A 10641-nucleotide genomic window follows, 5' to 3' on the forward strand; every position below is an offset into this window, starting at 1 on the left:
CAATACATTCATGTTATTGTGTCCTGCAATCTATAAAAGCAACCCACTACAGTATATAGATTTTAGCTTTGGTATCCAATTAAATACCCTCAAAAATGAATCATTTTTAAAGGTTATATGGTAAAATAAAAACATCTGATTATGTAATTCAAGCACAAAAAAAGTATTGTTTTTATTACTAGAATACAAAATAGGAGTAACTGCTACATACTTAAATTAAGCTTACGTTCAATTTTCCTATTCCAACACGATTGGCCCATGAAAGGTCTTTGTTTTCTCTGTGTATTATCACCATTATTGCTCAATGTGCAGTATCTAAAAATAGAATCTAGAAAGCTAGAAACCACAAAAATAACATCTTGGGGCCAGTTTGAAGCAAAGTAAACAGAATATACAATGACAAACACAGGCAGAATCACCTAAGACAAAAACAAAATTCCACTTCATTACTAACGAATGTAGTTAAATTGAATAGGCTCATTATCAAGAGCTGAACATGGCTCTCTGTTCTTTCCAGGATTCTAAAAGATTCGTAAACACAAAAACCATCCAGTTCTAGATTTGAAAATTGAAGGGAATTGCTTTGCAGCTATTCTGGCTCAGGAAGTTGCTGTAAAAAAATAAAATAAAGATGTATATCACACAATTACCTGGCTGTCTAATTTATAATGACAAGTCGTGGGAAGCCTATTTGCAGGAATTGGTTCTGACTTGGAGAAAAAAAACACAACTTCTTGAAAAGGTAAAATAGCTTAAAGCATTTAATATCTAAACAAATCAATCTGTTAATAGTAGTCACAAAATATGCTTAATATAGAAACCCACATTCATGTCTTTAAGAAAAAGTGTAAATTGTATTCCACCTCAAAACATAAATTAACCCGCTTAAAGAATCTGCAGCGGTCAAAGTCATGGTGAATTTTAAACAACTTCAGAATAAAATAACAATAAGTACTTTATACTGCTTTATATCTAAAAAATGCTTACAACTTCTCATAAAAATAGTTTGAAGCAACTATTTTTTCTTTTATTTTTTAACAGACATGTTCAACATTACGGGCAACATTTTTAAAACCTTAAGCTTTACAGACTTTCAAACATTCAAATACTGTGGTCCCTTTTCTTTGATGTGGTTTATTCAGCTAGAAAAGAAAACATGGTAGACAACTTAATACGTTTTCACCAAATTGAAAGTAGTACAAAAATTTTAGAACTCTACCGAACTACACGTCGTACCTAACGTATCATTAAAAATAGAAGACAGTATTTTCTTCAGCAAATAAAACAGCATACTAATATGCTGTTAATGCATACCTTTTAATGTGTACTGTCATTCATAAATTATTTACAACTTCTACTGTGTGAAGAGAATTAGAATGTAAATTTTCTGCAAAACTGGAAAAAAAGCAATACAAAATTTGTGAAAGCCTGTGTTTTATGCTGTACAAAAGTCAGTTTTTCTCTTCAAATACCAGATATTGTATGCAGTGATATTTTGGACACATTATAGTAATTCTTGAGGATGTTTTAATGCTGGAGGTAAGTTTACAGGCCTCGATTCTTCATCAAGGAGTACTAGATCTTCTATTTCACTGCCTCTGTATTTCCTTTTACATATTTTTACCACCACCTTTTTCTTGAGAAATAACTTCAATGCTTCTCTTGATGCAACTGCTTTTGCATTTTCTTTGCTTTTTCCACAGCCAGTGCCCAAATACACAGACTTGCACCTCAATTCACAAACAATACTTTCTTGAGAGCTCTTATTTTGAGGCAGATCTGCTAATTCTTTTAGTGGGACAAAAAATACATCCAGTGTTGCTTTCAGAGCCTCAATAGCTGCATTTAGAAGCTCTCCATGATTCACATTGGGACTAAAGCCACCAACAGCTACCAACTTCCATGCCACCGTTTTATACAGTCTATTGAAAAAAGGCTGCTTCTGTTTCACATCTTCACTGGTTAACTTGCAAGAGAATTTGACAGCACTCTCACTTGACTGTGAAGTACTTTTAGAAGGCAGCTGTGAGGTGCTAGTCTGAGAACTACTCTTAGAAGCCAACTGGGACACACTTGCTAAGGAAGTGCTTTTGGAAACCAGTGAGCCACTGGTCTGGGAGCTGCTCTTGGAAGCTAGAAGTGACACAGCCACCTGGGAAGTGCTTTTGGAAGTTAGCAGCGATGTATTTGTTGAAGAGCTGCTCTTGGGGGTCAGTAAGGATGTGCCTGATGAGGAACTGTTTTTAGCAACTGATGATGAAACACTTGCCTCTGAACTAGTTTTGGAAGTTAACCCACTTGAAACTGTCTCTGAACTAGGTTTGGAAGACAACAGTGGCAATTCTACTTCTGAGCTTCCTGAGGAGCCCAACAAGGGCACCTCGATCTCTGAGCTGCTTTGAGAAGCTGAGGCTGAAGAGCCTTCCAAAGCACTCTTTTTAGGTGATCCACCTTGTTGTCTAGAATCAGTGGATTGGGTCATGTGACTATTCACACTGGATTTCAGCAAGGAAACAAATGATGCAGAACCGTGTTTATCTGGAGCTTCTGCTTCAGAAGCTTTCCCAGATCCTGCCGTTGTTACCTGAGAGGAAACGCTGCTGCTGCTTTGGCTGGAGACAGATCGATCTCCATCACTTGTAGAGCTATTCTGACTGGAGATGCCAGCGCTCCAAGCTGAGTTCCCACTCTCTGATTTGATGGCCGCCCCTGTACCCGCTGAACTGTTTTCCTGCTGAGCTGATGCACGTTCTGTCTTGGCAGAAGTTTTTGCATGATCTTGCTCAACTGCAGAACTGTTTTTCCCTTCTATAACTCGTTTTTTGGATGGCTCTTCTACCCCTTCTAAAAAGAAAAACAGAGATACATGACTAAGAATACCTCGTATAAAACGGGTGAGACAAATACACATTAAAATAAAGGCACAAAGTGAAAATATTTCAAGACTAATCGTTTCTTTAAAAAGTGTGGAGTCATTAATTTCTTAAAACAGTGTTGAATAACATCATGAATGTCTAATATTTAAAAAAAAAAACAGCATCAGACAACAGTGGACACTTCAAAATCTAAAGCAGTCAAAGCAAACTATCAAATTCAAAGCCTAAAGACACAGATACATAGTTTAGGTTTAACATTCCAACTTTATTACTTATTGATAACATAAAAATTCTGGCTTGTTAAAAAAATTAATAACGATAATTCCTAATTATATCAAACTTATGCTCTAAACTCCTATGTATGTTCACATCTATGATCTGCTAACCATTGCTACTCGATATCCCTCTTTTCTTCACCTTGGCAACCAGTTCGTCTCTTGTTGTATAGGTTGGAGCATCTGTCACTTTGATGCCTTCAGCCATACTAAGTATTTTATCCATAACTTTTTGAGGGTATCTGAAAAAGAAGAAAAAGCCATTTTTAGAAAAGTGTTTTTTCTAAGGTCCTATTTGTGCTTTGCAAAAAACAGGCCACAGGAACTGCATTTCCTGGCTGCAATCAAGAAAGTGTACCAACCGCCAAGAACTGTTTCCTGGACCTCCATAAACAAGTGCCCCAGGGTCTACAAGGCAGGGCACCTCCTCACTAACCTTAAATCTAGCACCCGTCCCCAAGAGCGTTGCCCCTAACACCAGCAACCCTACCAGCAGCTCCCCCCACACCACGGGGCACACAGACGTCCGGGAATCATGTCGGCTCCTCGCAGCGACACCCTTCTCACCCTTAGAGGGCAGCCGGGCCGGCAGATTCCCGCGCTTCACAACTTCCCCTCCCCGCCGAGGCCGGTCCCGCGGAGGGCGCCGAGCGCCGGTCTGCAGGTGGCAGACAAAACGGGGCGTGCTGGTTAGGGACGCTGCCTCACTCACCGGCACCCGAGGAAGACGTGGTTCGCCCAGGCCATGGAAAAGGAGATGAGCTGCTGCAGCTGCCGGTTTCGGGTCCCGCTCTCGGTGTCGGCAGCTTCATCCGTGCTAGCGGAGGCAGCGCCGCCAGCGGGGGCCAGGTCCCCGGCGTTGCGGAGCAAAAAATCCCGGCGGTGGCGCCAGTGTTTGTCAGTCTCGCCGTCGCAGCGCAGCGCCTCCACCCAGGCGGCCACCCGCGGGTTCTGGCTCAGGTACTCTGACACCTCCTGCGCCATGTTGGGCCTGCAGGCCGCGGAGGCCGCGAGCACAGCTGCACCGGGAGACTGGCACGGAGCGCCGGGAGAGCAGCCCTGTCACTGCGGCCTGCACCGGCGGCCCTCCAGATAACGCCCCTCCAGAGGCCCAAAGACCAAACAACAGCTCCCGGAGCAGCCGAACCGCCCACTTCCGCCCGCCGCCGGCTTCTTCCCTTTTATAACCTCGCCGCCGCCGCGCGCCCTCGCGTTCTTCCGGCGCGAGCCGGCGCTCCCAGGACGCTTTGCGGCGCCGGGGCCGCCGCGACGCTGCGTCCAGGTCAGGCCACGGAGGGGACCCCGAGGGTGGGGCGAGCGGGCGTCGGGCGTCTCTCCCTGTGAGGGCGGATTTCAAGTCGGGCTGCCCCGGGACGACCGAGTCGCGGCGGAACCCCAGGCGTTCTGGCCTCGCTTTGTGACGCCACGCACTGCTGTCGCCCTCCTCCTGCGCCGGGTCAGCTGCGGCGCCGGGAGCAGAGGCGAGAGGGGCAGGGCCCGGCAAGGGAGGCAGCCGGGCGCGGCGGGCAAAGTCCTCCAGGGCGGCGTCCCGGGGGACCTTGAGCCGCCAGCAGCCGCGGGGCCTATGGTCCCGGCTCTGAGACGCGTGTGTGTGTGAGCGGGGCCAAAACAAACAAAAGCCGGCCTCCAAGTTTATAGAATGTCGGGAAGTGTGTCTCGCGCTGCTTTCAGTGTGCCCGAGCGAAGCGTTCCGAGGCCGTCGGGGTCTCGGCGCCGTCAAGAGGATGAGGGTGCCGGTCTCCTTACATACCAAGGTCACACGAGGACCCGGCTCCGTGTTGCTGTGAGGCTTGCTGCCTTCGAAGCTAGTCCTGGCTCCGCAGCGATTGCGCTTGTTCCCGCAGTTTCTTAGGTCTCTAGTTAATCCAGGCATTGCCTTCCTGTTTTGGTCAATAGCACATCACCACCCCGACAACGTTCTGTCTCTAGAATTTCCTAAAATCAGCAACTTTACCACCAACCGGCAGATGTCCGGAGGTGGAGTGGAAATGTGCCTATTTATCTATGGGGCCCCAAACCTCTCCCTGTTAGAGCTATATTTTCTTTCTATATATTTTTTTCCACTTCACGTTTCCCACAGTTAAGTACTCTAACTGCTAGCTTGCTTATTACGTTTTCCATTCCAGGTATACATGCACTTTTAAGATTAATACGTTAAATGATATAAATTATGAATTTTTTTCTTTCACTAAATGTAGACTGATGTAAAAATGCATGAATCAGAATAATCAAGCAAAAAAGGTCGCTTTAGGTAAGGTCAGATAAGGTTAACTGTGTAATTTATGCGCATGCTGGAACAAAATACAGCTATTGTATGAAAACAATATTGTCCATTTTCCTGCCATACCAAAAGAAACTGCATAAAAACGGAGGCACAAAGAAATTTTGAAGCTTATGATTTTGCTTCTAGTTTGCTATTCCTTCCTCCTTTTCACAGATAATTGCTGAAAATCTAGAGGGGGTGGACGGATTGCAGAAATCTGGCTATTTAAAAGGTGGAGAAATTATGATTTCTCCTTTCATGGACCATAGCAAGTAAAAGAAGCTATGATCGCATACCTAGATTATACATGTGAATTTTAAATCAAGAATGTTCTCACGGCCGGGCGCAGTGGCTCACGCCTGTAATCCCAGCACCTTGGGAGGCCGAGGCGGGCGAATCATGAGGTCAGGAGTTTGAGATCAGCCTGGCCAACGTAGTGAAACCCAATCTCTACTAAAAATACAAAAATTAGCAGAGTGTGGTGGCACGTGCCTGTAGTCCCAGCTACTGGGTAGTCTGAGGCGGGAGAATCGCTTGAACTCAGGAGGCAGAGGTTGCAGTGAGCCGAGACCTCGCCATTGCACTCTACCCTGGGTGACAGACTGAGACTCCATCTCAAATAATAATAATAATGACGTTCTCACTTTTTTTGTTTTTGCCCTGTAGTCTTCCTCCCACTCATGGGCTTCATTGCCTTGAAGGGAGAACAAATAGAGCCTGAATTTCAAAGTTTGTTTTAAATTATAATAAAAGCAATAGAGTCTGAAAGGTGGAGTACTCATTTGCAAGAAGCTGGTGCTTGGCAGAAAAGATACATGTATTTTTCTTTTTTGATTCTTAAAAAGTTGACTTTGCATATAAAGATTCAAAGACTATGAACAAGTAGCTGGTACTGCAGGTGGACACCAACATGACAGGCTAATTTTTTATTTTTTGTAGAGACAAGGTTTCACTATGTTGTCCAGGCTGGTTTTCAACTCGTAATCTCAAGCGATCCTTCTGCCTCAGCTTCCCAAAGTGCTGGGATTATAGGCATGAGTCGCTGTGCCCCGCCTCATTTTTTTTTTTTTTTAAAGACCCTCCCACCTACAGAGACAAATTCCTCTCTGAGCTGGGGGAGATGTTCTGAGAGAAAAGGTGAGAGGACTTAGGTGATAGCTAGGAAAATCTGTGGGATTAGGGAATAAGATGCAAGGAGGGAAGTGTTGGGTGTTATAAATTGCTGAGTAGATTTTGGGTCTAAGAGTAGAAAGACTTGGCTCTGCCCGAGTTTCTGACAGAAGACAGTGCAATAGTGCTCTGAATCTGTATGCCTTGGCCTTTAGAAATGAACATAGAGGGGGCCTTTTGTAGCTTTGATCACCAACTATACGGCTCCCTCCTTTGCCCCTAACACAGAAGTGTGTGTATATATACGTATGTGTGTATGTGTATATATACACATATATACACACACGCGCGCGCATTTACACACATATCCAACAGGGCCTAGAGGAGATCCAAAAGGTTCCCAAGAAAGAGTTGAATGGTGAAGTGCCTACCAAGCACCAGGGTCCAAGTTGAATGAGGCTGGGGGTGGTCAGCCTGTCAGCAAAGGAAGATGCAACTAGTTTTCAGCAAGTCATCAGACCAGTGCCCATCAGGCCACATCAACAGGAGAGGACCCTCAACCTCTCCTGAAATGATCAGTCTGCCTTGCTTGTGCTGGTAGGTCAGGCAGTTACACTCTCAGCAGAGTCCACAGGGAAGAAAGCACGAGACAAGGCTAGGATGATAACCAAGCTTCTCCCCTCCACTGCCCTCACTAGAAATCTACTCAGAGGAGAAAAGGGAGAGAATTCTAATGAATTGAGAAAGAGCCACTATCGTCCCAAATTGAGTTTCAAACAAGTGACTGAGTTCACAAGATTAAATTTTCTGCTGTAAGTGGAAGCCCATTCACTGAAACGTGCTGTAGCATATCTCTCTGAAGACATCCGATAAAAATTCCAGCAGCAAGCTGGCCTTTCTGCAGGTGGCTTTCCCATGGAGCACCATGAAGGGATTGCCCCTGTTCCTGGATGTCACTGTGGAAGCAAGAAAGCCTTTGGCAGGAAGATCTGCATGTGGAGTGCAGAGGCTTGTGAGGAGCAAATACTCCAGTTATGGCCAAGGTTATGATTTGATGTGAGAAATACTTCATGGTGAGGGGAAATCTTTTATGCTAATGATGTGTGAGGACACAAATCTGCCAAATTACAGTGATAAGGTGGGATGTCCTGAAAATCCAAGCAAGAATTTAAAAGCGTGATCCCCTCTGTCAGAAGCTTCGAGAAATCAAGTAGGAGGAAGATTGGTAGTGACAGTCTGATTAGGGATTAGAGCCACCTGTGAGCTTGGCAAAAGCAGTTTTACTGCAGTGATGAAGGCAGACTCCGTATCAGAGTGAGTTCAGGAATCGGAAATGGAGATATTTGGCTGTCAAGGGGAGAAGAGAGAGGAAGCTAGACAGGGTCATGGGGTCAAGGTGGCTTTTCAGTTTCAGATGGGAGTAGCCTGAGCGTGTCCTCCACTGCTTGAAGGCAGCTCACAGAAAAGGAAAGTTTGAGGATCCTGAAGAGAAAGAGGGTAATTAGCAATTTCTGAAGACATAGGTGTGGCTGGGATTCACACACAGGCAGAGAGATTAACCTTAGGTGGGCAGACACTTCCTCTATTTTAAAAGAAGACTTTTGTAAGTTTGGAACTGGGAAGTTGACATGTAGGCCATCTGATGGTGCAGAGAATGCTTGCAATGGATATTTTAGAGGGCAGAAGAGCAGGCTGCCTAGATGAACATAGTTTTTTTGGCCAATTTAAAATTACAGGCTGGGCGTGGTGGCTCACGCCTGTAATCCTAGCACTTTGGGAGGCTGAGGTGGGCAGATTACTTGAGCCCAGGGGTTCAAGGCCAGCCTAGTCTACATGGCAAGACCCTGCTTCTACAAAAAATACAAAACATAGTTGGGTGTGTTGGTACATACCTCTAGTTCCAGCTACTCGAGAGGCTAAGGTGGGAAGATCACTTGAGCCCACGAGGTGGAGTTTGCAGTGAGCTGTGATCGTGCCACTGCATTCCAGCCTGGGCGATAGAGACTGTCTCAAAAAATAAAATAAAATAAAATGAAAATATAATGTGTGCACACAAAAATGAAACATCTAAATAGAAAAAAGAGGCATAAATGAAAGCAAGCAATGTCCCTCACCCTGGTCCACCTCGGTAGACATCAGCATTCATGTCATTTCTATCTTGATTTCTTTGGGTGATTATTTTCATAACTCCAAATTAAGTGCTTATACTTCCATTTCTTAATTTTTCAACTTTAAGCGGTACTTATTTCACTCCTGAATGTTGAAGCTGAGAAATCCATATCATTTATGCTAACCCTTTTTTCTCGTAATTTTTGTTATCTTTTATTGTTTTCCCGTTGGCTACCTGTCATAAATTCAGATATTATACTTAATCATCATTTTTTAATCTGTCAACTTCAGGCAGGTAGCTCTTGATTTCTACATCATGTAGGAAAATTCTGAAGGAGAGACTATATTGCAGATATTTGGATATTCCCAAAATATGCCTTTAGGATAAAATCCAATCTCTCGTGATAAATTGACAACAGATAGATAATTCTGAAATTTTCCTACTTATCTGCAGGATTTACGCCATTGTTTTTACATTAAGCCTTAACATTAATAAATGTTAATAAATTTGTTTGCTGCTGTGAGGATTAAGTAGATTGTGAAGTTATACCTTTCATGGGGGTGAGTTTCTAAAACCGGCATGTAAATGGAAATCAGATGTGACTCCACTTTACCTTCTTTTCCTGTAGTATCGCAATTGACCTCTATGCGGTGGCTCATGCCTGTAATCCCAGCACTTTGGGAGGCTGAGGCGGGTGGATCACCTGAGGTCAGGAGTTCAAGACCAGCTTGGCCAACATGGTGAAACCCCGTCTCTACTAAAAAAATACAAAAATTAGCCGGGCGTGGTGGCGGGCACCTGTAATCCCAGCTATTCGGGAGGCTGAGGCAGAGAATTGCGTGAACCAGGGAGGCAGAGGTTTCAGTGAGCCGAGATCGCACCACTGCACTCCAGCCTGGGCGACAGAGTGAGACTCCATCTCAAAAAAACAAAAAGGCCCCTTGGGCATCTACTGATGTGAAGTTAGAGAACTATGGACTTTCTCTACAGGTTCACACATTCTTGTTTGATTAATTTCAGTTGCTAGTGACAAAAAATTATGATTTAAAATGGCTTGTGCTGAAACAAAAAGGGAATTTATTGGCCGTGTTATTGAGAGTCCCGAGGTAGACTGTGGGTACTGAAACAATATAGTCAGGAAACCTGTTTCTCTTGTCTCAACAGTTTCAGGCAAGCTCTTCCTACAGAGTGGCAAAATGGTTCCTGTTAGCTCACAGCATACATTCTTCATAGCTCAGCAACTTCAGGAGCAAGGGAGCTTCTCTTTTCTGGTAGTTTCTGCCAACGTCCTAAGGTTCTGTTGGGAGTTCTTTGGTCCTGTTGAGTCATATATCCCTTACATAAACACTCTAGTCAGGTGTATGAAATGATTGTACAGGTCTGAGTCATGCACTAGCCCTAAGAGTGATAAAATATCTGAGTAAGGTCAGTATCATGAAAGGAAAATAACAAACTCAATAAATAAAAGAATTTACACTCAAGGAAATGGAGATAACAACAATATGAACAGAAGGATGGCCAAATACCAGAAGAGATATTAAAGAAACGATAGTAGTAAGCAGGTTTAAATGACACAAGGCAATTCTAAGAGGCACTGCTGTCAGGATGGCTTCCATTTTAGCCAAAGTGAAAAACCTTTTTATACTAATTTTTACATTTTTATATGCTGTTTCATAGAGCCTTACTGAAGACAATTTCATCTTTTTAGTCTTCATGTTCCTCCTCATGCCAACAAGGTGAGATATTATTAGATTTTATTTTTCCATCCCTTTGTAAAGCTCTACACCTATCCCTCATCCCAGAATGTGGGAGATTTAAATGTAGGAAAGAGATGGAGATCAGAGAAGAGTTAGTATTTGGAGAACTGCAGTTCAACTTCCCATAAAACAGTAAACTTGATCCTGATTCTTCAGAATCATGGAAAGTTTAAGCTGGAGGAGGACCTTAGAGATTGCATTTATTTCATAGACAAGGAAACCTAGGTTC

General features: G+C 43.8%; 1 protein-coding gene across 2 annotated transcripts; it reads right to left on the reverse strand.

The window, feature by feature from the left end:
• Positions 1–734: 734 nt before the first annotated feature.
• On the reverse strand, positions 735–4514 carry CDKN2AIP (CDKN2A interacting protein). 2 transcript variants are annotated; one of them, XM_050792514.1, is made up of 3 exons: positions 3864–4514; positions 3294–3393; positions 735–2844 (listed from the first exon to the last, which is right to left on the reverse strand). In XM_050792514.1, the coding sequence occupies exons 1-3, from the start codon at positions 4133–4135 to the stop codon at positions 2836–2838; spliced, it is 381 nt and encodes a 126-aa protein (XP_050648471.1). In that variant the 5' UTR covers positions 4136–4514; the 3' UTR covers positions 735–2835. The 2 variants fall into 2 exon arrangements, with proteins under 2 accessions (XP_050648471.1, XP_050648470.1); XM_050792513.1 differs by having other exon boundaries at positions 3263–3393.
• Between the last annotated feature and the right edge of the window lie 6127 nt (positions 4515–10641).

This window comes from Macaca thibetana, chromosome 5, assembly GCF_024542745.1.
Source record: "Macaca thibetana thibetana isolate TM-01 chromosome 5, ASM2454274v1, whole genome shotgun sequence".
In the NCBI taxonomy this organism is placed as follows: domain Eukaryota; kingdom Metazoa; phylum Chordata; class Mammalia; order Primates; family Cercopithecidae; genus Macaca; species Macaca thibetana.

Excerpts from the sequence above, each read along its gene's own strand:
- CDKN2AIP (XM_050792513.1), bottom strand. The coding sequence starts at position 4,135 with ATGGCGCAGGAGGTGTCAGAGTACCTGAGCCAGAACCCGCGGGTGGCC. Across the intron at positions 3,394-3,863 it reads CACGTCTTCCTCGGGTGCCG|ATACCCTCAAAAAGTTATGG; the intron begins GTGAGTGAGGCA and ends CTTCTTTTTCAG. Across the intron at positions 2,845-3,262 it reads AGGGATATCGAGTAGCAATG|AAGGGGTAGAAGAGCCATCC; the intron begins GTTAGCAGATCA and ends TTTTCTTTTTAG.